At 47.7% G+C, this 24,432-nt stretch overlaps 1 protein-coding gene across 4 annotated transcripts in view; it reads right to left on the minus strand.

The window, feature by feature from the left end:
• Positions 1 to 7,116: 7,116 nt before the first annotated feature.
• Positions 7,117 to 24,432, minus strand: part of MXRA7 (matrix remodeling associated 7) — a 49,214-nt gene continuing 31,898 nt past the window's right edge. Inside the window, exons 4-5 of one of the 4 annotated variants that reach the window (XM_073310437.1) lie at positions 20,974 to 21,054; positions 10,724 to 12,491 (exon numbers count right to left, since the gene is read on the minus strand). In XM_073310437.1, the coding sequence (XP_073166538.1) occupies positions 21,021 to 21,054 (34 nt within the window). In that variant the 3' untranslated portion in view covers positions 10,724 to 12,491; positions 20,974 to 21,020. Of the gene's footprint in view, positions 7,383 to 10,723; positions 12,492 to 20,973; positions 21,055 to 24,432 lie in introns of those variants that run through there. The other 3 variants (XM_073310435.1, XM_073310434.1, XM_073310436.1) reach the window with 3 other exon arrangements.

The following is a 24,432-nucleotide window of genomic DNA, read 5'->3' on the forward strand; positions in this document are numbered from 1 at the left end:
TTATTCTTTTACGTAGAGACTGTCCAGTTTGACCAATGTACATGGCAGAGGGGCATTGCTGGCACATGATGGCATATATCACATTGGTGGATGTGCAGGTATACGAGCCTCTGATAGTGTGGCTGATGTTATTAGGCCCTGTGATGGTGTCCCCTGAATAGATATGTGGGCACTAGAAAATGTCTCCTGATGTCAAGGTTTTAAAAGATTTCATAAAAGAAGAGAGAAACTGGTGCATACCAAATATATGGAATGCACTGCAATTTTCTTGGTGAACTAAAAGTGCCAACGTCTGGCAAGAGCTGTTCAAAATACTTATCATGAAATAAAACACATTTGAAACATGCCCTTTTTTGTGAATTCACAGCGCTTCCATGAAATGGAGTTACCCACAAACATTCTGCATCAAGGAAAATTTAATCCAAGTTGGGCATGGTAATTCCTCTTAATAATTTCACTGCATCTTTTGGCAGTGTATTTACTAGTGGGTTTTGTTACTTGGTTGAAGTTATGTGGTATTTCTTCAGGCCACCTGATAGGCAGAATCTATGCACTCAAGAGGATCATCAGGAACCATCTTGACTTGTTTTGGAAGGGTAGGGTGTGGAGGAGGAAGGGACATGCCCTTAAAGGATTCGAGAAACTGGAACAGATTCCTAATCCAAGTACCAATGCATTCGATTTGGCTATTTATTTAATAAACAATGGGATTGGCAACCAGAGTGTGAGAGAGCTGTTTAATTCAGCACCTCTTGATGCTGATGCCCCTTTATTAATTATTATTTGTATCATGATAGCGCTCAGGAGCTCTAATCCTGGACCAGGCCCCATTGTGCTAGGGGCTGCACAAACACAGAACAAAGACAGTTTCTTCCCCAAAGAGCTTACAATCTGCAACAGGTGTTCCTGCCTGCTGCCATTGATGTTGGTGGCTCTCCTTTCTTGGCAGAGCATGGCTGGGCAGCCAGCAGCAGGACTGAATACCCCATTTTATACGTGTTCTTGAAGCGTGCGCTGTTCCTTTCATGGGACCCAGGACCATGGCTAGGATCCACATTAAACATTACATTACAAGCCCATTTTTCATCCAAGGAATAGTATTTCCAAACTTTGGACATTCTGCCCTTTCTCCTCCACCATCAGCTACATCACCTGACCTGACTCCCATCCTCTACCTACAACTACAACCTACCTTAACTATATCTAAAACCTGCTGTCCCTCACTCTGCCCTGGTCTACACTAGGACTTTAGGTCGAATTTAGCAGCATTAAATCGATGTAAACCTGCACCCGTCCACACGATGAAGCCCTTTATTTCGACTTAAAGGGCTCTTAAAATTGATTTCCTTACTCCACGCCTGACAAGTGGATTAGCGCTTAAATCGGCCTTGCCGGCTTGAATTTGGGGTACTGTGGACACAATTTGACGGTATTGGCCTCCAGGAGCTATCCCAGAGTGCTCCATTGTGACCGCTCTGGACAGCACTCTCAACTCAGATGCACTGGCCAGGTAGACAGGAAAAGAACCGCGAACTTTTGAATCTCATTTCCTGTTTGGCCAGCGTGGCAAGCTGCAGGTGACCATGCAGAGCTCATCAGCAGAGGTGACCATGATGGAGTCCCAGAATCGCAAAAGAGCTCCAGCATGGAGCGAATGGGAGGTACGGGATCTGATCGCTGTATGGGGAGAGGAATCCGTGCTATCAGAACTCCGTTCAAGTTTTTGAAATGCCAAAACCTTTGTCAAAATCTCCCAGGGCATGAAGGACAGAGGCCATAACAGGGAACCAAAGCAGTGCCGCGTGAAACTGAAGGAGCTGAGGCAAGCCTACCAGAAAACCAGAGAGGCGAACGGCCGCTCCGGGTCAGAGCCCCAAATATGCCGCTTCTATGATGAGCTGCATGCCATTTTAGGGGGTTCAGCCACCACTACCCCAGCCGTGTTGTTTGACCCCTTCAATGGAGATGGAGGCAACACGGAAGCAGGTTTTGGGGACGATGATGGTGATGAGGAGGAGGTTGTAGATAGCTCACAGCAAGCAAGCGGAGAAACCGGTTTTCTCGATAGCCAGGAACTGTTTCTCACCCTGGACCTGGAGCCAGTACCCCCCGAACCCACCCAAGGCTGCCTCCTGGACGCGGCGGTCGGAGAAGGGACCTCCGGTGAGAGTGTACCTTTTAAAATAGTATACATGGTTTAAAAGCAAGCATGTGAAAGGATTACTTTGCCCTGGCATTCATGGCTCTCCTGGATGTACTCCCAAAGCCTTTGCAAAAGGTTTCTGGGGAGGGCAGCCTTATTGCGTCCTTCATGGTAGGACACTTTACCACTCCAGGCCAGTAACACGTACTCGGGAATCATTGTACAACAAAGCATTGCAGTGTATGTTTGCTGGCGTTCAAACAACATCCGTTCTTTATCTCTCTGTGTTATCCTCAGGAGAGTGAGATATAATTCATGGTCACCTGGTTGAAATAGAGTGCTTTTCTTCAGGGGACACTCAGAGGAGCCTGTTCCTGCTGGGCTGTTTGCCTGTGGCTAAACAGAAATGTTCCCCGCTGTTAGCCACGGGGAAGGGGGAGTGTTGAGGGGGTAGCCACGCGGTGGGGGGAGGCAAAATGCGACCTTGTAACAAAAGCACATGTGCTATGTATGTAATGTTAACAGCAAAGTTACCCTGAAAGAGTGTAGCCACTGTTTTATAAAATGTGTCTTTTTAAATACTGCTGTCCCTTTTTTTTTCTCCACCAGCTGCATGTGTTTCAATGATCACAGGATCTTCTCCTTCCCAGAGGCTAGTGAAGATTAGAAAGAAAAAAAAACGCACTCGAGATGAAATGTTCTCCGATGAAATGCTGTCCTCCCACACTGACAGAGCACAGACGAATGCGTGGAGGCAAATAATGTCAGAGTGCAGGAAAGCACAAAATGACCTGGAGGAGAGATGGCGGGTTGAAGAGAGTAAGTGGCGGGCTGAAGAGAGTAAATGGCGGGCTGAAGACAGGGCTGAAGCTCAAATGTGGCGGCAGCGTGATGAGAGGAGGCAGGATTCAATGCTGAGGCTGCTGGAGGACCAAACCAGTATGCTCCAGTGTATGGTTGAGCTGCAACAAAGGCAGCTGGAGCACAGACTGCCACTACAGCCCCTGTGTAACCAACCACCCTCCTCCCCAAGTTCCGTAGCCTCCACACCCAGACGCCCAAGAACACGGTGGGGGGGCCACCGAACAACCAGCCACTCCGCCACAGAGGATTGCCCAAAAAAAAGAAGGCTGGCATTCAATAAATTTTAAAGTTGTAAACTTTTAAAGTGCTGTGTGGCATTTTCCTTCCCTCCTCCACCACCCCTCCTGGGCTACCTTGGTAGTCATCCCCCTATTTGTGTGATGAATGAATAAAGAATGCATGAATGTGAAGCAACAATGACTTTATTGCCTCTGCAAGCGGTGATCGAAGGGAGGAGGGAAGGGTGGTTAGCTTACAGGGAAGTAGAGTGAACCAAGGGGCGGGGGGTTTCATCAAGGAGAAACAAACAGAACTTTCACACCGTAGCCTGGCCAGTCATGAAACTGGTTTTCAAAGCTTCTCTGATGCGTACCGCGCCCTCCTGTGCTCTTCTAACCGCCCTGGTGTCTGGCTGCGCGTAACCAGCAGCCAGGCGATTTGCCTCAACCTCCCACCCCGCCATAAATGTCTCCCCCTTACTCTCACAGATATTGTGGAGCACACAGCAAGCAGTAATAACAGTGGGAATATTGGTTTCGCTGAGGTCTAAGCGAGTCAGTAAACTGCGCCAGCGCGCCTTTAAACGTCCAAATGCACATTCTACCACCATTCTGCACTTGCTCAGCCTGTAACTGAACAGCTCCTGACTACTGTCCAGGCTGCCTGTGTACGGCTTCATGAGCCATGGCATTAAGGGGTAGGCTGCGTCCCCAAGGATACATATAGGCATTTCAACATCCCCAACAGTTATTTTCTGGTCTGGGAAGAAAGTCCCTTCCTGCAGCTTTTGAAACAGACCAGAGTTCCTGAAGATGCGAGCGTCATGTACCTTTCCCGGCCATCCCACGTTGATGTTGGTGAAACGTCCCTTGTGATCCACCAGAGCTTGCAGCACTATCGAAAAGTACCCCTTGCGGTTTATGTACTCGGCGGCTTGGTGCTCCGGTGCCAAGATAGGGATATGGGTTCCGTCTATGGCCCCACCACAGTTAGGGAATCCCATTGCAGCAAAGCCATCCACTATGACCTGCACATTTCCCAGGGTCACTACCTCTGATATCAGCAGATCTTTGATTGCGTGGGCTACTTGCATCACAGCAGCCCCAACAGTAGATTTGCCCACTCCAAATTGATTCCCAACTGACCGGTAGCTGTCTGGCGTTGCAAGCTTCCACAGGGCTATCGCCACTCGCTTCTCAACTGTGAGGGCTGCTCTCATCTTGGTATTCATGTGCTTCAGGGCAGGGGAAAGCAAGTCACAAGGTTCCATGAAAGTGCCCTTACGCATGCGAAAGTTTCGCAGCCACTGGGAATCGTCCCAGACCTGCAACACTATGCGGTCCCACCAGTCTGTGCTTGTTTCCCGAGCCCAGAATCGGCGTTCCACAGCATGACCCTGCCCCATTAGCACCATGATGCATGCATTGTCAGGGCCCATGCTTTCAGAGAAATCTGTGTCCATGTCCTGATCACTCACGTGACCGCGCTGATGTCGCCTCCTCGCCCGGTATCTTTCTGTCAGGTTCTGGTGCTGCATATACTGCTGGATAATGCGTGTGGTGTTTAATGTGCTCCTAATTGCCAAAGTGAGCTGAGCGGCCTCCATGCTTGCCTTGGTATGGCGTCCGCACAGAAAAAAGGCGCGGAACGATTGTCTGCCGTTGCTCTGACGGAGGGAGGGGCGACTGACGACACGGCTTACAGGGTTGGCTTCAGGGAGCTAAAATCAACAAAGGGGGTGGCTTTACATCAAGGAGTATTTCAGGCAGGACTTCACGGAGGGTTCCAATAAGAAATGGTGCACCTAAGTTATTGTTCTTATTGGAACAAGGAGGTTAGCCTGGCCTCTGATTGATACATGGCTAGATTTACGTCGCTGCACCTTCTCTGTGAGTGACTGCAGTGTGACCTAGAGGAATGAGTCCCCTAGACAGGGGAAGGGGGGAAGCAAATGAGTACAAAACAAATCTGGTCTATTTCTTGTTTTGATCCACTCCATCTATCTTTTACATCTTTGGCTGGCAGCAGACGGTGCAGAAGGACTGCATGCCATCCACATCTCATGGCTGCTCGGCAGAAGATGGTACAGTACGACTGCTAGCCATCCTCATCTCTTGCCTGCCCGGCAGAAGATGGTACAGTACGACTGCTAGCAATCCGTATCGCCTGCCTGCTCACCAAAAGACGGTTCAATCGGACTGACTACAGGACTAAAGAGAATGATCTGGTCAAGTCACTCCAAATTTAGTCCCTGCGCCCATGTCTGCCCAGGCGCTCCCAGCCGATGTGGCCAGGAGCACCTCGGACACGACGAGGACGGCTACCAGTCGTACTGCACCGTCTGCTGCCAGAAGGCAATGGGTTGCTGCTACTGTGTAGCAATGCCATACCGCGTCTGCGAGCACCCAGGAGACATACGGTGACGGTTACCTGAGCGGGCTCCATGCTTGCCGTGGTATGGCGTCTGCACAGGTAACTCAGGAAAAAAGGCGCGAAACGATTGTCTGCCCTTGCTTTCACGGAGGGAGGGAGGGAAGGGGGGCCTGACGATATGTATCCAGAACCACCCGCGACAATGTTTTAGCCCCATTAGGCATTGGGATCTCAACCCAGAATTCTAATGGGCAGCGGAGACTGCGGGAACTGTGGGATAGCTACCCACAGTGCAACGCTCCGGAAGTCGACGCTAGCCTCGGTACTGTGGAAGCACTCTGCCGAGTTACTGCACTTAGAGTATTTTCTGTGGGGACACACACACTCGAATATATAAAACCGATTTCTAAAAGAATGACTTCTATAAATTCGACCTTATTCCATAGTGTAGACATACCCTCTGTTTCACAAAGGACTATGACATAGATGTAAATCAGTTTCTCACTGTGCTTCCCATCCTCTTGCCTCTGTCCAAAGATCATTTTCAAAGATGGCCACTGTCTTGCTTCCACTCAAAAATTCCAATGGAAGTGGCATTTTCTGCTGCTGCATAATGCAATGAGAAAAACAGCAGTTGCCCCATACTTTTATGGAGAAGCAAAATTGGGGGTGGGGGGAATGAAATTTCCCAAACTGAAATGGAAAAGTTATTTGCATGAAACATAGTTTGACTGAACATTCTGTTCCACGTAGGTTTCGATGGTGATTATAGATGCAGACTATGCCCATAAGCAGATAGTTGATCTGGGTGACAGCAAAAATGCACTTACAGAAGTTATTCACATACTGTGCCTGGCAGCTTTATCCTCCTTCAGAATCACTGGTTTCCAGCCAAAAAACTTTAATGAATCATCTGACATCAGCCCTATACTGTCTGAATAATCGATAGGCATGATCCTGACTGACCGTATATGCTGCATTTGGGAGCATATTCTCCACCGTGGGAAAACAGACACGTGCTAGCTCTGCTTGAACCAGTGCACCAAGAATAGCAGCGTGGCTGTGGTGGCCTGGGCAGCGGCTCCGTCTAGCTGCCCGAGTATGTACACAGGGGGTTGAACATGATTGTACTTGTGTGGCTAGCCCAAGCTGCTTCCTGTACCACAATGGCTCAAGCTCCTGTGTGTGTCTGTCTATGAACACTGGGAAACACACTCTCAGCTGCAGTGCAGATATACCCTAAAGGGGTAACCTCCCATTTTATCCACATTAGAGTGTGCAGCCGCTGCTGTTTTACTTTACTCTGATTCCTTCAGACACCAAGATGATGGAGGATCAGAGTGAAGAAATACATACTTACAAAGCATACTCAGAATACAGTTACAGATTTCACCATGCTGTATGGTCTGGCTCTTACTAACTGGTCAGAAAGAGTTGAAATATCTCTGCATGAGATGAAAATACAGCAATAGCTCCTTTAGGAAAACCAGTAAAGATAGAAATTACAAGTCTTTGAAATATTTGAAAGAGGCCTATTCATTTTTACAAACCATCCAAAAAATGAAACTGATTATGCATTTAGTGACAGTTTTATAGCACTAGTCTCCAGTGTCTCATATGATAAGGGCTGAGGCAGCTGGCAGGCCATAGACTGTAATGGCTGTGAGCCTACATGTCATAAAGTTTAAGCTGCTCCTTCATGTCTCCTTCCGTCATCTCTCCAAATGTCTCACTGTTTTCCTTCATGAGCCTGAAGATGGCAGTCAGCTGCTCTCTCTGAACCCTGTCAAGAAGAAAAGTAAAAAGAGAAATAGCCACCCTTCAAGAGGCACTGTGATCAGCAATGATGGAGTTTATTTTGAACTTTCTTAGGGCTTGTCTACAGACACTCTTCTATTCTGAAATAAGAGTGTCTACACATGGAGTTATTCTAGAATTGTTATTGCACTTTAAATATTACCTTAATCCAAATTAACTTTCAAGTGTACACAAGCCGTTAGTCTGCTACTGGGAAATGAGTGATCAGAGAGAGAAGTCATTCTTGCGTTGGGGTTTACTAGGTTTTTTCCCCAGTGTTGAGTAATGGGCATCAGGAGTTGGCCCTGAACCTAGCACATGGACATATTCTGTTATAACTACCCCTAATTTTTTTTAAGGGGAAGGAGGAGAGGGTTCCGTTTTGTTACTAGCTGGGATTGGTTACAGGACTGATGTGGTCTCACTGCAAGTCTCCCTGAGAGTGCAGCGAGTTCCCCACCTATTACATGCAGTCCTTGGCTCTCCTGCCTCAGATAATGAGAACTAAAGGAGCCGTGGTGTTATGACTGTAACAAGGGTGGAACAAGGCTTTGCTATTATATAAACCTCAAAGCTTTTACTGCCCTTCTATCCCACATGAGAACAGTCTGTTGACCCACAGCAGGTCAGAAATGCAGAGCTGGTGCTGTCCACACAGATTCAAACGCCCCCAGCACCACTGGTCCCTGGTGCAGGCTGCTGACAGTGGGTGGAGGATTGGCCTTCCGTCTCTGCGGTCCCAAAACCCACCTTCCCAGGATTCTCTGCTTCTGGCACAGCCAGCCCTCCTGTCTATAGTAGTAGATTCTCATTCCAGTGGCCAAACCTATCCTCACAAGTCTCTTCCTTACCTCCCAGATATTCTGGCACCCTGCCCTGGTAATAAACTCTAGGGACTCTTTTGCCGCAGCTGAGACAGACAACGGGAGAGTGTGCAGCAAGAGTTTTCGCTAACAAATGAAAGCATCAGAATTTTGTTTCACTCCATGGTGACGATACCACCATGGAATGAGTCTCTGGAGGTTGTGCTGGGAAGCAGATATTGCAAGTGGCAATCTCACAAGCACAGGAAGATGGACGATCAGAACTCAGCTGGTGTTAAGCTATGTCTTCACTGCACTAAAAGCTGTGGTTTTACATCAAGATAGCGATATCAACGTAAAATCCTAGGGGAGACAAGTCCATATAGCTAGATGAGGTTGATCCTATAACCCCCACCCCCCAACCTGGGGTTAACCTCAACTAGATACAAAGAGTTAAAAATTACCTGTGTTTTGTCTCCACTAGGATTTTACCTCAAAATAGGTATCTTGAGTTAGTTACTTTGATGTAGAAATACACCTTTTTTGGTAGTGAAATCACAGTTTTAGGAATATGGCTGCGTAAAACTTAAGCGGGAAGCTGCTTAGAAGTTGTGGCGATGAGAGTGGTATAAATGTCTAGAGCAGACAAAAGACCTGAAAAGCTCTGTGTAGCTCAAAAGCTTGTTTTTTTCACCAATAAAAAAATATTACCTCACCCCCCATCTCTCTCTAGAGAAGACAGAAGCAGTTTCAATTTGTGGGGGAAACAACAGAGCAGAGCATTGGTCCATCAACAGCAATCCCACTGGGAATTTTGCATTAAAAACCAAAATCAATGGTAGATGAGCCATCGTCACAGGTGAACAGAAGAGCTTTCAATCTGGGAAGCACAACCTGGAACTGGAAGGGTTGTGCATGTTCCTTACACCTACTGATAAACATTAATAATACCAATCAGAAGTGGTGACAAGTGAGCTGCATTTCCCACCCTGCTTTAACTTTGGTGCTATCAACATTGTGGGGGAAACAGAATTCTGAAAAAGCAGAGCTTAGCAAACAGAAGCAGCTATTGTGCCAGTTACTTTGTTCTACAATCAAAATGCATGTGGCTGTAGCATTTAAAGACTATATATATTCTGTTAATGAGCTAGGATCTTTTGTTATGAAATGAAATCTTCTCTGTACAGCCTTGGCTTGGAGCAGTCTTTATACCCCTGCTGAACCAATGGAATCTCAAGTCTATAACCCTCAAGAATCCCGTTGTCTCTCATATACTTTTCTCACTTACAAGAGAATGCATTAAACTGACCTTTTCAGAATATGAAAAAGGAAGGGAGACACAGCAGTTACAGATCCTCATATTTTATTTCAGAACTTCATTGGATTCCAGGGGGGCATATCTCCTATCTAGTCTGGAGAAATTCAGTATGTGTTCTTCTCCTTACACAGGCACCGTTGAAGTTTACTCCAGCTGGGAACAAAAATTAGTTCTGGTTCTTTTCCTTATTGTTCCCAAGCAGCTTAATAGATTGTGAAAAAGTCTAAACACAATTGCAACTTTCAGTGACCTATACTTCTTTTCTAGTATGGTCACAGAAAAGTCTCAATGTGTTTTTTTGTTTGTTTTTGTTTTTACCCGGTATCAATGCACTTGGCTTTCACTCATCACTGACAAAATAGGCTAAGGCTGGGATTTTCAAAACAGCTGAACTCTTGTTGAAAATCAATGGTAGTTCTGCTCCTTATTCCCTTAGCTCTTTGAAAATTTCAACTCAAGATTTTCAGAAGTAATTAATGATTGGAGGCACCTCACTTGAGACCCTGCAAATGGACCTGATTTTCAGAAAGTGCTGAGGACTCACCTTCTGAAAATGAGGTCTCTGTACAGGGTTTTGGCTACCCAAAAATGGAGGCTCCCAAAATAACCTTGTCACATTTGAAAATCTTGGCCAAAGATTCTGCAATTGGAACTTCACGAATACTACAGATGGTGCAGGAGCAAAAACAGAGTCCAGCTCATCTCTCCCAGCTTCACTGACTCTGCCTGGCTCCAACAGAAGTAAAATCAAAAGGTTTCAGGGTGAGATTTTTAACAGTGTTGGCCGAACTCTGCTCCCACTGAAGTCAATGGAACTAGTTGTGGAGTAAGATATCCTTATTCACAGAGTGACATCACAGTCTGGCCCTCTGTCACTAAAGTCCTGACTCTGGGCACGTATAGGAAGCAAATCTGCTGAGTAAGACTTTACAATTTCTCTGTTGCTTTCCACAGCAGTAACACCCTGTAAAAGCACCATGATTATTTCGCTGCAGCAAGGACAGTGTCTTCCTCCACATTCTGTGTGACACCAAGTCCTTATTGGGTATTTTCACGTGAATAAGAATTCCCTGCTAGTGCAGCAAAAGCAGTGAAAGATATGGGATGCAGATGTAATGCTATAAATCATCACTAGAGAAGTTCTGTGGAAGAGAGAAGGAGGGAAAAAAAGCAAAAGGTATAAACAACACAATGCCCATCCAAATAAACTATTCAAAGATTTATTGAACTGAACAAAGGCAATTTACAGTTTCAAGCCACTAGAATTACAGTCCTGTGTATAAGAGCCACCTTCAGATGAAAAAAAAAAAAAAAAAAAAGGTAAAAAAATACCCAGACAGCCTTTTTGTTGTTGTTAAAGAAATAGCTTAACTCGCTGCCACTTGCAAAATCTGAGCTCAGCTATAGACTTTGCTTGCTTGATGTACATTTTGCCGTATAACTTAAACATATCTGTATATAAGGCATTCTTTGCATAGTCACATGCTTGGAACGTCAAATCTGCCAGCCAGCACGAATTGGAGACAGAATGGCCAGTCACATTGGGTACCTTGAAGCAGAGCGGCCTTGTGTGTCTAGGATTCATAAGCAATCCATTTAATGTGCTAGCAGTTACCGGCTTGGAAGGGGCAGCTTCCTTAAAGCTGAAGCCTCCGGCTGTTTGTGAAATGAGCCCTTTTTACAGACAAACATTCTCCAAACCCAGGCGCGGCAAAGAACGACCGAGTAAATAGTTTCAAGTATTGTCTGTGTAGGAATAAAACAAAGCAGCCTGGTTTTTTATATGCTTGAAGCTTTAGCTAAGAGGCGGCCTTTCCACAAAAATGAAGGGAAACTTGGAGGACAGATTCCAACTATGCTGTAATGCTGCAGGACAGGAAGTGATATCACCAGAGGACTCAAAACCCTCTTCCCATGGAAGGACTTCCAGCAAATCAACCCGACCCTATTTGAAGTTAGATCTCAATTGAGCGGGTGCTGATGCCCAGCAGAGCTCATCTCCTGTGTATGACAAGGCTCAGAAGAGGAGCTGAACCTCGGGCAAAGCAGGCAGGCCAGCAACAGTGACAAAAGGGTATGGGAAAGAGAAAGGGGTATTAGAACAGTAAGGTGGTGTGGAGAAGGGAACGGGAAACGCTGTTGGCACCCCCAGAAACTCATCATAATCCAGAGAGAGCCCTCAATTTCAGGGCTACCTCCTCCACCCTCTCCCTCTTGGGAACTGGAGCAGGGAAAAGTAAATCCAGGCACTACCAATCATTAACAAAGCTTGGGCTCCTCAACGGGAAGTCACCACAAACAGTAGAGCTACAAGACAAACCAATCTCACTTCTCAGATCTGCCCTCTACCTAAACTAAAGGATCAGCTCTCTGCTGAAATGATTACAGAGCAAGATTAAGTCAGTCCAGCGATAGTCTGTCAAACCCCGCCCCCCTCCCAATGCTAAACAATGTTTTAAATCTCCAGCTGTAATTTTCAAAGCTAAAGGATGAGTTTGGTCCCTGGAGGAAATGGCTTGGATACTCGGGTACAACATCTGGGTAGATCTAAGATAACATCTGGCTTTTGCCCATTTCCTCTAAAGGAACAATACAGATTTCAGGGTAGGGCAGACAGAGTGTGATTAACACAACTCAGTAGACTTACTGAATTTTTGGTGTTCACTCTGGGTTCTGTTTGGGGGGTCTCAGTCCCATATTAGGTCTTGAACCCCCAAACACAATTCCAGTCATGGCTCTAGCCTGGTCGCATCCAGGGACCCAAGCAAGAGATTCTCCTTAACCTTGATACCACAAGGAGTTATTTTGAAGAACCCAACTTCAGCCAAGGAGAAAGTCCCGAGTTTTGAGGGTTTATTGTTTTTTTCTTTTGTTTGTGTGTTTGGTTGGTTTTGGTATTTCTCTCAAGCCTTTAAGATGCCAAGGGAAAAGCCTTTAGGAGGAGGTTAGGGATAACTTCATATAGTCTTCAGTTCTGCAAAGAGAAACAAGGAGAAAAGAAGAGAATTCATTTCAGTCATTTCACCTTTTGAGTTTGGTTTGTTAATTATTTTTGTAACGAGCAAGGGAAAAGGACTTGGTGCTGGAGGGGGAGGCAAAGAAAGTTTCTGATTCACAAAGAGCCATTTGCAGACTGTAGTGCCTCAAAGTAAGAGGCTTTTTGCTTCATCAATTGCAGCAAGATAGTCTAAACCCAAACAACAGAGTAAGCCAAAAAAATGACTGCATGCCCTCCTGATTGGTACCCAGTACAATTCAGACCCTTCTGACCTACAAATTGGGTGCTGTGGCAGCTCCTGTTCTGAGTGGACCCAGAGCAGTCCAGAGCACCTGGATTACCTGCCTGGCTCAATACTCCTCAGCACACGCTAAGCCAGCGGGGGGAGGTAAGCCCTGGGGTGAACACGTGACTGCTTCGCTAACAGTCTCATGCTATCGGCAGCAGGCTTGAGCATGCAAAGACAAAGACTGTTCTTTCTAAAATCTTCCTCCAGAAAAAATACCTATTGCTCTAGTGCTGCCTGTCCCTTTTGTATTAAACAGGACATAGTCACATGGCAGGCCCTGGGGGGGGGGGGCGGGGGTGTCAATCCATAAACACGACTACTCTGCTTTTCATTGGAGGATCTCGGATTGCTTTGGGAGTGGTGAAGCTCAGCACCTGCCAAGGAGGTAGGGAAGATGCTTTGGACTAATATTCTAGATGGACAGACTGAGGTGCAGAGAGGCTAAATGACTTTTCCAAGGTCTCATATCAAGTCATTGCCAGAGCCAGGGCTAGAACACAGTAGTTCTGTCACTGCTCTCTGGCTCTAACCATTAGGAATTCTCCATTCGTGGAAAGGCTAAGCTTTGTCTCTAGACTACTGTTCATACTTTTTATAGGATGCCTCTCAGAGCAGGCAGGGATAACCTCCAAGGGTAGGAAGGCAAGCCCAAACATGCCTCAACTCTTCAGCTGCATGCCCACTTCTTTCATAGACTAAGTCCCATTTGGCATATTTCTGCTCCTAATTTCAGTTGAAGTAGATCTCCACACCTATAACGTAGTAGTGTCTTCAGCATCAGGCAGGGGTACAGTCCCTCCGTGCAAAATACCCTCACCTCCCAACAGGTAAGTGAGCCTAGTTTATGGGCTAGATCCAGACTGGAGATGCACACTGAGCATCAGTCAAGCTTCTCTACTACCGGGCTGTGTACAAGCAAGCTTAGCAGCTGCCCAGTTTAGAATAAAGGAAATACTTCAGAGGGGATAATCGCTCTGGAGGATTCACTGTGCAGGGGGAGTGAGGGGGGTGGGGGTCAGGTCATTATTACCCTGCCATGGTTGGGAAGAGAAGGAGAATCAGATTCCATAATTCGGGGAATAAGCTGATTGCTGTAGGGGCAAACCATATGGCCCAGATCCCCATTTACACTAGCCCCTTTACACCACTCTGGTGCTTTAAAGTAGGAGCAAATCACATTTACACCTTCTTTAAGGTGCCAGCATGGGGTAAAGGGACCGTAATGTAAATGAGAACCTTGCCCTGTGTTTCCATGGACAGGTGGAAGCCAGACTCCCTGTTCTGGACTGGCCCATGGCTGTATGCATTGTGGGAGTCTCTTAGCAGACCTCTCCACCTAGGACCCGGGCCACTGCAGCTGTTAGATGATTAAAGCACAAAACATCTCTTTCAAAAAGCAGCCAGGTTGATATGTCTTCTATTCCAGCCCCCTCCCTTCCTACCCTTCATCCCCAAACAAGCTGGGAAGGGGAGAGTCAGACTGCCACATACTGTCTGGGCCTGGCATCAAAGCTTGAGTGTCTCCTCAAGAGAGTCGCTAATGGAGGTCCACACTCCTCACTCCACACTTTCATCTAAGGCTAAAAATCCTCTCTATGCCAAATGCTATTAACCCGATTGCATATGAATTCACATGGTGCTAAAGGCTCAGTTTAGGCTCCTTCTTTACAGGGAGGCCCATCCCTTCAGCAGGGACAGGGATTGTCCAAATGCTCCCTGCCCAAGGGCCAGATTGGTAACTCGCCCAGAACTGCACCCAGCTGGTATAGCAGAGGCACCTTCACCTAGCACGAGGGGAGGTTTGGATGCTGCAGGTCCCAGAAGGCCATGCTCCACCTTGATCCCAGCAGAATCCCGTCAGGCGGGGACATGCCATCTCCGTGGGTGGCACCTCCCGAGGAGAGATGGGGGCAGGTGCAGGCCAGGCCGTTAGAACTCTATGGAGTGCTCCGGCCCTGCTCTTTGGTCCCCTCTAAGTGAAGGAAATCAAGACTTCTGGTCACGGACCTCCCTCTTCACAGGTAGAGCAGAGTCTCCGGTGCCGCCCCTTCCCACAGCTGATGTGGCACAGCAGGGGTGCAGTAGGAAGGGTGTAGAAGTTACTCCAGTCAATGTGAGGTAACAGGACTCCATACTATGCACCCGCTGGAGGAGTTCCTACAGTCCAGGCGTTAGACTAGGTGGGGTGGAAATGGTGGCACCACAGCTTACCCATGGAGGACACAGAATCAGGGGAGAAGCACCATCTAGCAACTGGCCAGTGGGACTGGAGCCAAAAGCTCCCGAGTCCCTTTCCTTCCTTTTCCATTTCAAATGCCTCCCTCCTCCACCCTCCATCATGAACACATCGGGGTTTAGTTGAAACCTGAAGCTTCCTCTCGGACTTTGGGAAGAGTCCTTTAGGCTTTCTGTGGCTCTGTTTCCTCATCCAAATGGGACTGACTACCAGCCTCCGGGGAGAGCGGGATAGCCTAAGCAGTGCTGACAGAGCAAAGGGGAAGGCACTTTCCATGCACTGGCTGAAGGGGACAGGGATGTGGCACTGTGAGGTCAGCTAAGTTGTCCTTCAGACACATGAAAAACACACCAGATGGGCCAGCTATTAAGCACTTGGATTAACCCTTGCTAAACATTGAGGTGCAGACCCAGACTTTCAGGGGATATGGTGTAGCTCCCAGCGCAGGTTCCGTTTGCTTACTGAAGGAGATAGGAATGCCTTTGCAGGCTGCATACGGTGGCAGCTGATTAACTTAGGCCCCGATTTTCAGAAGCGTTGACTTTGCCCGGAGCACCAGCTGCTCAGCCTCTGGTGTCTATGAAATCCAGAAAGGAGAAGCAGAAGCTTGGCTGGCTCCATGAAGGGCCAACCCCCTCCCAGTCCAGAGTGAAAACACGCTTGATCCTGATGGGATGTCAATGAGGAAGGGCCACCGGAACTGGGTAGACCAGGGCATTGGGTGGAAGAGTTTCTCTCAGCATCCCAGCCCACCTTTGGCCTCCCAGTTCTTCCTGTGAGGGATGTTCCCACCGCCACCTTTCCTCCATACCATCCCTTGCAGGTACTGAGCCCCTTTTTAATTACCATCTTAAACTTGGTACAGGGTCCGGCTCACAAGGGGTGCCCAGTATATCAAACTGCCTCCCATGGCTGGGACCTTAACTGTTCTCCTTGATTCACCACAGCCCTCTGAGGTTATGTTGAGTATGAGGAAGGGGGCATCGAACCTGAGTTCTCTGGCTGCTTCTGCCAGTGGGTGAGGCATGGAGAGACTGCTTCAGCATAGAGAAAACATTAGAGACCGCTGACACTTAGAAAGAGAGACGAAGAGGGAAGGTAAAGGGCTATGGAACAAGCTTTAATCAATGGGAATCCAAATGCCTCCTGCAGCATGGAGTTAACAAGAAGTCAAAAGGCTAAATACACAAAGTGACCTCCAGAAGTACCCACCCTATCCATCATTTCACAGGGACACTAGGCAAGTGGTATTTTGAAAAGAGTTTACATGATTTAGGACCACAAGCCCCATTGACTTTCAGTAGGACTTGTGCTCCTGGGGCTTGTCTACACTGAAAATGCTACCGCGGCACAGCTGCAGAGCTTCAGTGTAGACGCTTCGTACGCCGACGGCAGGAATTCTCTGGTTGGTGTAGGTAATCCACCTCCCCGAGAGGTGGTAGATAGCTTGATGGAAGAAATCTTCTGTTGACCTAGCGCCTTCTATACCGGGGTTCAGGTTGGCTTAACTACATTGCTCAGGAGTGTGGATTTTTCACACCCTTGACTGACAGAGTTAAACCGACTGACTTTTCTAGTGTAGACCAGGCCTACGTCCCTTCAGCTCCTGAAAATCCTGCCCAAAGGGCCAGACTCCAAAGTGATGAGTAAAGTGGAGCAAAAGGCAGACTTATGGGTACTTCTGGCCCCTTGGCATATAAATTACACCAGGTTTTGGCTTGTAACTTATGCATTGTCTGGGCATTCAGCCCAAGTTCCTCTACAGGCACCCGCTGCTCCCTGCTATGGGAGAATGCAGGTGTGCCAGAGGTTTGAGACTCCCAGTGAGTTAGGAGATGGAGAATGGCAAGCTGCCCATGGGAACACAGGACTAAGCAAAGCAGAAGCTGATGAAGACAGGTCATGAATAATGGACCGGGGAGACACAGAGAAGCAGCCATGAGCCAGACGAGAATTGGGGAGCTGAGCAGAGACAGGAAAAGAATCCAGCAGCTCAAAGCGGGACCCATATTCTCAGCCCAACACAGTGAAAGAGAAGAGACTCGAAACCTATGGAAAAAGCTGGCAGGAGCTCTCAAAGCTCCCCCGTTGCCACACACAGGACACGGGCAATATTTTCTATATGTGACTCTTATGATTTTTTTACGTGCAGCACCCCATTTGTAGAGGGTGTTCTACCAAACAGGGGAGAGGGGGCGGCTTTCTTCCAAGAGGACTGTGTGATCCCCTGCCCCAGAAAAGTTTAAGTCTGAGTATTAAGCGTGGGGAGGGAAACGGGGATTTTTCCATTATGCTGTTGGCTCTCGGTTATGGAAGCATCGTGTGTGGCTCCAGATCATAGTTAAGGCTGCAGTGAGATTAGTGGCTATATTGGAAAACAATAAATGGGCCAGAGCTTAACTCTTTTCGATTAGAAGACCTTTTTGGTAGGGACTCAGTGGGAAGAGGTAAATATTTGGCCAGAAAAGGGGAGGGGAGGGTTGGCACTTCTGCAGCTATGCCTGGGGACAGGTTAGCCCCAACTGCAGTGTGGGCCCAACATAGACCCACCGGAGAAACACAGGACTCCTATCAGAGATGTGGTAGGGAGGGGAAAACATTTCTTGGCGTTGGACTTTTTTTTGGCTGAATGGCAATATGCATTGCATTGCCTATAATGCTCTCTGCTGCTAGACAGGGCCATCATTCTGACCTAAATAAAACAGCAGGTGCCAACCCCTTCTCCTCACTGCTTGTCCCTCGCCCCAGGACACCTATCATGCTGCAGAAGATGAAAAGCAAAAAAGGAACAGCAACAAAAAAACTTACCAGCCTCTCTCATCCAAAAGAAGCGCCATGCTGGACAGGAAAGCACAGCTGCCAAAGAAGGGGCCAGGGAGAAAGCAAGCAGCAAAGGGGAAGAGATGAAGGAGGAAGGGAAAATGCCCACCCCATCCCCATGCTACACAAAGGAGAAAGCAAGCAGAATGCACTGATGAGCAAGCAGAGGGGAGCATGCGATGAACATGGTAGGAGAGCCCAGGAGCTGGGAATGCTAATGGAGACCTGTCCAGCTACAGCCCCACCCCCTGTGCACCCTTGGGGGAAACAGTAATGGACGAGTTCGAAATATATCCAGCGAATAGACTGTCAGAGCGTCAACCAGCCCCTTGCAGCCCTTGTCTGTTCTGGAGGAGTCGCCACCATTGCTCTCCAGTTTAAAACCACCACCTTCCCTCTATATGTCCAGCTGTACCCCCGTTTCGATCCTAGGTTCATGTCGTGATGCTACATCACGGCAGGGTCTCTTCTCCCCATCCTTAACTAGGGGTGAGCGCAGACTGGAAAACCAGCTCTCCCACCCCGTCCCTTTGAATTTCAAGAACTTCAGATTCAGGCAAGACCCAAAGTGGAAAGGGGCCAATTTTCCAGTTCTAAATTGAGGCCCAAGAGAATGGAAATCTCATGAGATCAGCTCATAATATATTATAACTCCCCTGGGGCTGGACTCCAGTTTAGCCTTGAACCCTAGCCTAAGCCTAAACCAGATCCAAGTATCACCCCCTCAGCTCATTTCTACTAAGAACTTGGCAGGAGAGTGGAGGGGAGGGGGACATTCAGAAGGAGGGAAAGAATTTCCCCGCAAAGAGTTCAACTGGTTGGTTGGATAATGAGTCCACTTCCCCGAGTTGGGACAATCCCCTCCCCCTGGCATCTTTCTGCAGCTTCCCCAGCCTTGAGCAAGGCAGGGATTTCTCAAAGCAATTGCAGATTTGGCTGCACAACGCACATGAAATATGCAGGGTGGGATAGAGAAGCTACAGTCTAGTGGATCGTTTAGTCCCTAATTCCAGTGGCTCCCACTAAGTAGCAAACTCACATACTAAGGAATCTTGCCTCCCAATGAGTTTGTCCTACTTGTGGGTTTGAAGTCCGGATCCAAATCAAAAGGGTTCACTTTGCCCTGTAGAGGGCGCTCCTACTCCAGGCATATTATGGCTTTGCTGGAAAAATAACCCCTGAAGCTCGAAGGATGGGGAGGAATTCGCACGCTCAGGATCAGGGTTCCACTTCTCCTTCCTGACCAACCTCACCCTTGGGCAAATCTGGGGGCGAACATCTTCCCCCAACCCATTCTGACATTAATACAAGCTGGGCTTAGCTGACATCCTAAAGTTGCAGCCAAGAATGTCTGGAGTGTTATGGGTTGCCCCTTTCTATGCCTGCAGCCCACGCAAGAATTAGAAGCATCTATGATGTTTGAGTTGACACCCACCAGTGAAAGGTGATTATGCTGAAAATACAGCTGCCACCCTTTCTCTCTCCAACTCACAGGGATGACCCTGTTTCCCCCCTAGGATTAGAGACCCTACAGGGGACTTCTGGCTATGTTCACCTTCTCCTAAGCCCCTGGAATGAGGGGTGGAGGAGGGAGAAGAGACCCTCCCACAAACACTCATGCTGAGTCAAACACACTTGCTCTCTCCTTTCTCCAGCCCAGGTCAGCCAATGAATCTGGGAAGGGAGGCGTGTTAAGAAAGGCACAGACTCCTGTGGGGGCTGACTCCTGTGTCCCACTAACGTCCACACTAGTTTTGCCAAGCACTTTACAAGGACCAGGCTCTGGGCCAAGAAAAGAGGTCACAAAAGGATTAACTGACCAAAAGGAATTATTCCTCTTTAAAAACACCGGTCTGCCAGCCCTGCAGAAGTTTACAGAGTTGGGTGAAGTCCTGATCATCTTCCTGCCCAGTTGCAAAAAATTCTTTTTGGAGTTGGAGCAAAGTTTGGGAAGCAGCTGACAAAGGCTACTTTAAAAATAGTCAGTGTATCTCAGTCACTGTAGTTGCATTTAAGAGCACTGCCTGTACCCCCTTTTGGCCCAGCCACCAGGACAGCTGCACCTGTGCCAGCACCTCATGGAGCCAGGTTAAACCATTACAAGCAGTGATTTGCACGGGTACAGCATGAAACCGGGGTAAACCACACCAGTGAAAATTGTGGATTAGCCTGTTTGCACCAGTGGTTTGCATTGGGGCAGCTACACTTATGGCTGGCAACTGATGGCCAGAACTGGGGCAAATCACTAGTGCAGAAGACAAGACTTAAGAAACAGGATCTGGTAAACCACGTTTAGCCAAAACATTCACCAGTCTGGTCACCTCCTTCTGTTTTTCTGAGAAGTGCCTCTATTTTTAAGACTGAAATGATCAGAGACAGGAAATTGCAGCAGCTAGTACATTATATACTCCTCCCCATATCAGGGCATTTAGGGCAGATTTAGGGATAAATCCTCAATTTGGATCAAGCAAAGTGGTGCAAAAATATCTGCAGTTTTGAGGCAATGCGGGGTGGCATGAAGCAGAAATGGCTTTCTATTAAATAACCCTTTCTGCTGCATTCCCTTCCCCTTTCCTGCATGGGGCTGACAACTCCTCCAGGCACAGACAAGAGATGCTATCAGATAAACAACCAAAACGCCTTTCTGTGCGACTTTAGCCGGCACAACCTAAGGCACAACTTGCGATGGCTCCGTCATCCAGGCTGTGACCCTAGTTTTCAAACTTGGGGGGCTAAAGTGGATTTAGGGGCCTAACTTCCAAGTTTCAAAGGCCGAGCACACAAGCGTGACAGACAGAGCCTAAGAGATGCTGAGCACAAGTGGCTTTTACTGCAGAGGTCACAGCTGCTCAGTACAGGCCAGATCAAGCCATAGCTAGAGGAGGCAAAGGTCTGTATATCCCGTTTCTCTAGATCAGTTTGTGCTGCTGATGGAAAATGAGATGGGGGCACAGAGGAGAGTAGATTTATTAATTTGTTATGAGGAGGGAGTGGGGGGGGTGAGGGAGGTGGGACAGACATGGTTACTTCATTTAAAAACAAAAACAAAACAAAACATACTAGCAGAGGTTATCAGGTGGTACCACTACTTCTAAGAAACATCATCTCCTTACCAAAAAGATTTGCAAGAATGTTTGTGGCCGAGGACCTAAGGTACTTGCTACAGGGATGTGAGGTCAGAGGTCAGTTCAATCCTGCAATATAAACGCAGCAAACCTGGGTCATATCAAAACAGCAGCATTGTCAGGAGGTGCCTGGCAGCGGGGCGGTGGGGAGAGGAGAGGGGGGGAGGATGTAAAGGGGTATGAGGCAGGACGAAGGAGGCGGCTGAGCTGCACTGCTACTCTCAACTGATCTGCTTAGCATCTTACCTGTGGGCAGCTCTGCCCCAATATAGCAGCTAGAGAAGAGGAAGCTGTGAAGCCTGAAATGAAAAGTTGCTGACGCCACAGCCGAGATCCAGAAGACAAGAAACCAGAAACAAAACACAAGCTTCTGACAAACACACAGAAACATGGAACATTGACAAGAAAATAAAGGAGCCGTTAGGAGAAATTCAGCAGTCGGCCAATGCCCCTTCACATGGAACGCCGAGCAGAACTTTGAAAAGAACCCCCAAGTGGAAGAGCCAACTCCAGGTGTGTTCTCGACAGGTTTCAGGTGTGACGGTACCTCACAGGAAAAAGGAATTAAATGGAAATAGGGGATGGATCCTGTGTGTCAATGCACCTGATGAGGAAGCCATCTTGTAGAATCAACCTTTCTCCAGGATTAATTTCACGGGGTGAAATCCTGGCCCTGATGAAGACAAGGGTCAAACTTCTATTGACTTCAGTGTCCTAGGATTTCAGCCCACAGATTCTAAGGTCAGAAGGGATCATTATGATCACCTCGTCTTACGTCTTGCAGAACAGGAACTCCAGGCCATAACTTCAAACAACAATGCCTGCATTCAGCCCATAACTTCTGGTTGAGCTAGAGCACACAGTACGATAGAGGCTGGTTTAAACACTTGTAGAGTAGGACAGTCTTTCGGTTCAATAGGTGTTCCAAGAGTAATTTCTATAGAACCCTATTGGTGTCATTCACTTTCAGTTCTACAGGACTTGTCCATAAGGGCTCTGTCTGAGTGGAAATGGTGGGATGAAGCTACCAGACATGGCCAACTTGCTACATGTTAGCGAGTGGAGAGTTTGGTCCGGATAGAAATATAAAGAAAGGGGAAACGCAAATCAAGTTTTTACTGCTGTCACCAATACAGGGTCACCACAGATACAGCAGAGCTAGCTGGAGCCTGTTCTGCCTCATGGATCAGTAACAAAACTAGCAACAAAGTTTTGTTCCAGATTCTTTACAACTGATGATGGGTAAGAGAGAGAAAGAGCCCAGCATGACTCTCAGATCCCCAGGGAAGTTTGAAGCTTCTGGGGCACAGGGGGAGGGGAAATTCTCTGCTGAGTTATAAATGGAGCAAGTTTGAACTGGAGCAAAACTAAATACAGAACCCCACAGTGTCACCTATATGGAAAGTCACTCTTCTGACTACAGCACTTTTCCAATGTGCCGGTAAGAAGGATGTGGGTAAAATGCCTTTGCCATCGGGCTGCAAGGTAACCTGAAAGTTTCTAACTCCAGTGCAAAGTAACAGTTAAAGGTGATCTCCACACAGTGAGCTGGAAAGGGTACACAGCCAGGGGAAAGCAAGGCTCACTCATGGGAACCTAACTTCAGGGCAGTCAACGGGAATCCTAGTGAGTATTTTTTCTTGTTTGGGCAGGAGTTTGATTTTGCTAGGCTTCTCTGCACATAGCCCAGCAATCAGGAGTTTATCCTGCACTTCTTCCCCTAAGATTACAGCCCTCAATCCCAGAGAAACACATCACCAGCTGAACTGGGCCCATCTCATCCCAAAGGTGCATTTTACGAGGCGGACATGTCAGTTTTCTAGGAGACTAGGAACACAGCAAGTCATTCACTGCTCCTTTACCTCCTCAAAGCCAGCGAGGCCCCTCTCTCACTGCTTGGCACTGAAAGGATGATGAGAAGACAGCCTCAGAGGGTTCCTGAGGGGAAAATCCCATAAGACTGTCGGTTCTGGCTCAGCTTTGCCAGGATCAAGATGGCAGCAATCTATAATTCATTAGCTTTCTGTTATATCTCCCAAGACCAGGGGAACCTGGCTTATGACACACATGTCCTGGGCTGGATCCTCTCATAGACTGCCTATGTTACAAGTTCCCAATTTGCTTTCAACAGGTCCTCATCAGACCATGGCTCTCCTATGCCCCAGCACACAAGGCTGTGGGATAAAACAGAGGGCTTGCGTCTCCCTTGCCTCACATCCTGTGCGGGCAGTTACACCAGTACAGAGCAGGTGTACAATGTTACCCTTCCGATTTAGCAGCTTTTTACACCCACTCTGCAGTAACGTATGTGATTACCCAAGTTGCAGGGCAATGGAGAATCAGGCTCCAGGGCTTCCACTACAGAAGCAGAGGTGGATATTTCCTTCGTTGTACCATAGGGGAAGTAGACTTTAAAGTGAAAAGACAACAGTTTGAACCCCACTTGCCGCATCACAAAGGCCAACCCATTAGCAATGGAAGAGAGCTGCCTAACCCACTATCCTGGCAGTTAGTAAGCTAGAAAACCAGCATTATCCCCAACCCTGGACAGGAGGAATCACCAAGGCCTTGAAGCTAAATTTGCCTAACAGCTAAGTCTGAGATGCAGTGACAAGGGTATAAACTTCCTTCACTTCACTCAAGTCTTTAGTAACTATAGATCTACCATAGGCTTTTTTATCATACCTGCCACCCATGGCATTGACCCAAAACACTGGGCCTGGAAAACTCTGCTCCACTGTAACTGTCCCAAGAAAATTCAGTCCATCAGACAGCTTATAGAGACGTGTGTGTGTGTTCTCACAGTGGAGATAGTCATCTGAATAGGAATGAACAGCTTAAGAGACAAGAGTCCCTTAGGCAGCCTTTGAGAATTCATCAGCGACGCAACTTTCATTACTGTTCTGAAAAGGCAATGGGTAAAAACCCCAGAATATGCTGTGTTATGTAGGGAGAAAATCTGGGCTCTGTTGTTTGGAGGTAAGGCAAACCTTCCCCTCTGGCCTGAACGAAAGGGAACTGCAGAAGTTGGGTGGGTAGCAGGGTACAGTACCGGTAGTTATCACTCTAGACACTGTCTGGAGGCAATTGTTAAGAACATACCCCAGTTAATAGAATGCAGTCTCAGCAGAGAAGCCCCATAGAGTTAGTGACTGTACAGCAATGTACACACTAGTTTGCTGGTAGCTAGTGGCACCTAGGAGGGACTGGCTGGGAGGGGGTGGGAATGCCCCCATCGCCAAGGTTTTTGCACTCGCTCAAAATTTCTTAAGCTGCAGTGGCCTGACCGCTTTTGAGCGGTGGTTTTTTGGTACTAAATCATACAGCTGTGCGGGAGCAGTATGGAGCGTTGCTTCAGCTGCATGGTCACAGTGCCACTGAAATCTGACCCACGAGAGGCTTTGCGACCTGGCGCATGGGGTTGCGACGCCAGTCAAATTTGGCCTA

This window comes from Lepidochelys kempii, chromosome 14 (assembly GCF_965140265.1).
Source record: "Lepidochelys kempii isolate rLepKem1 chromosome 14, rLepKem1.hap2, whole genome shotgun sequence".
In the NCBI taxonomy this organism is placed as follows: Eukaryota; Metazoa; Chordata; order Testudines; family Cheloniidae; genus Lepidochelys; species Lepidochelys kempii.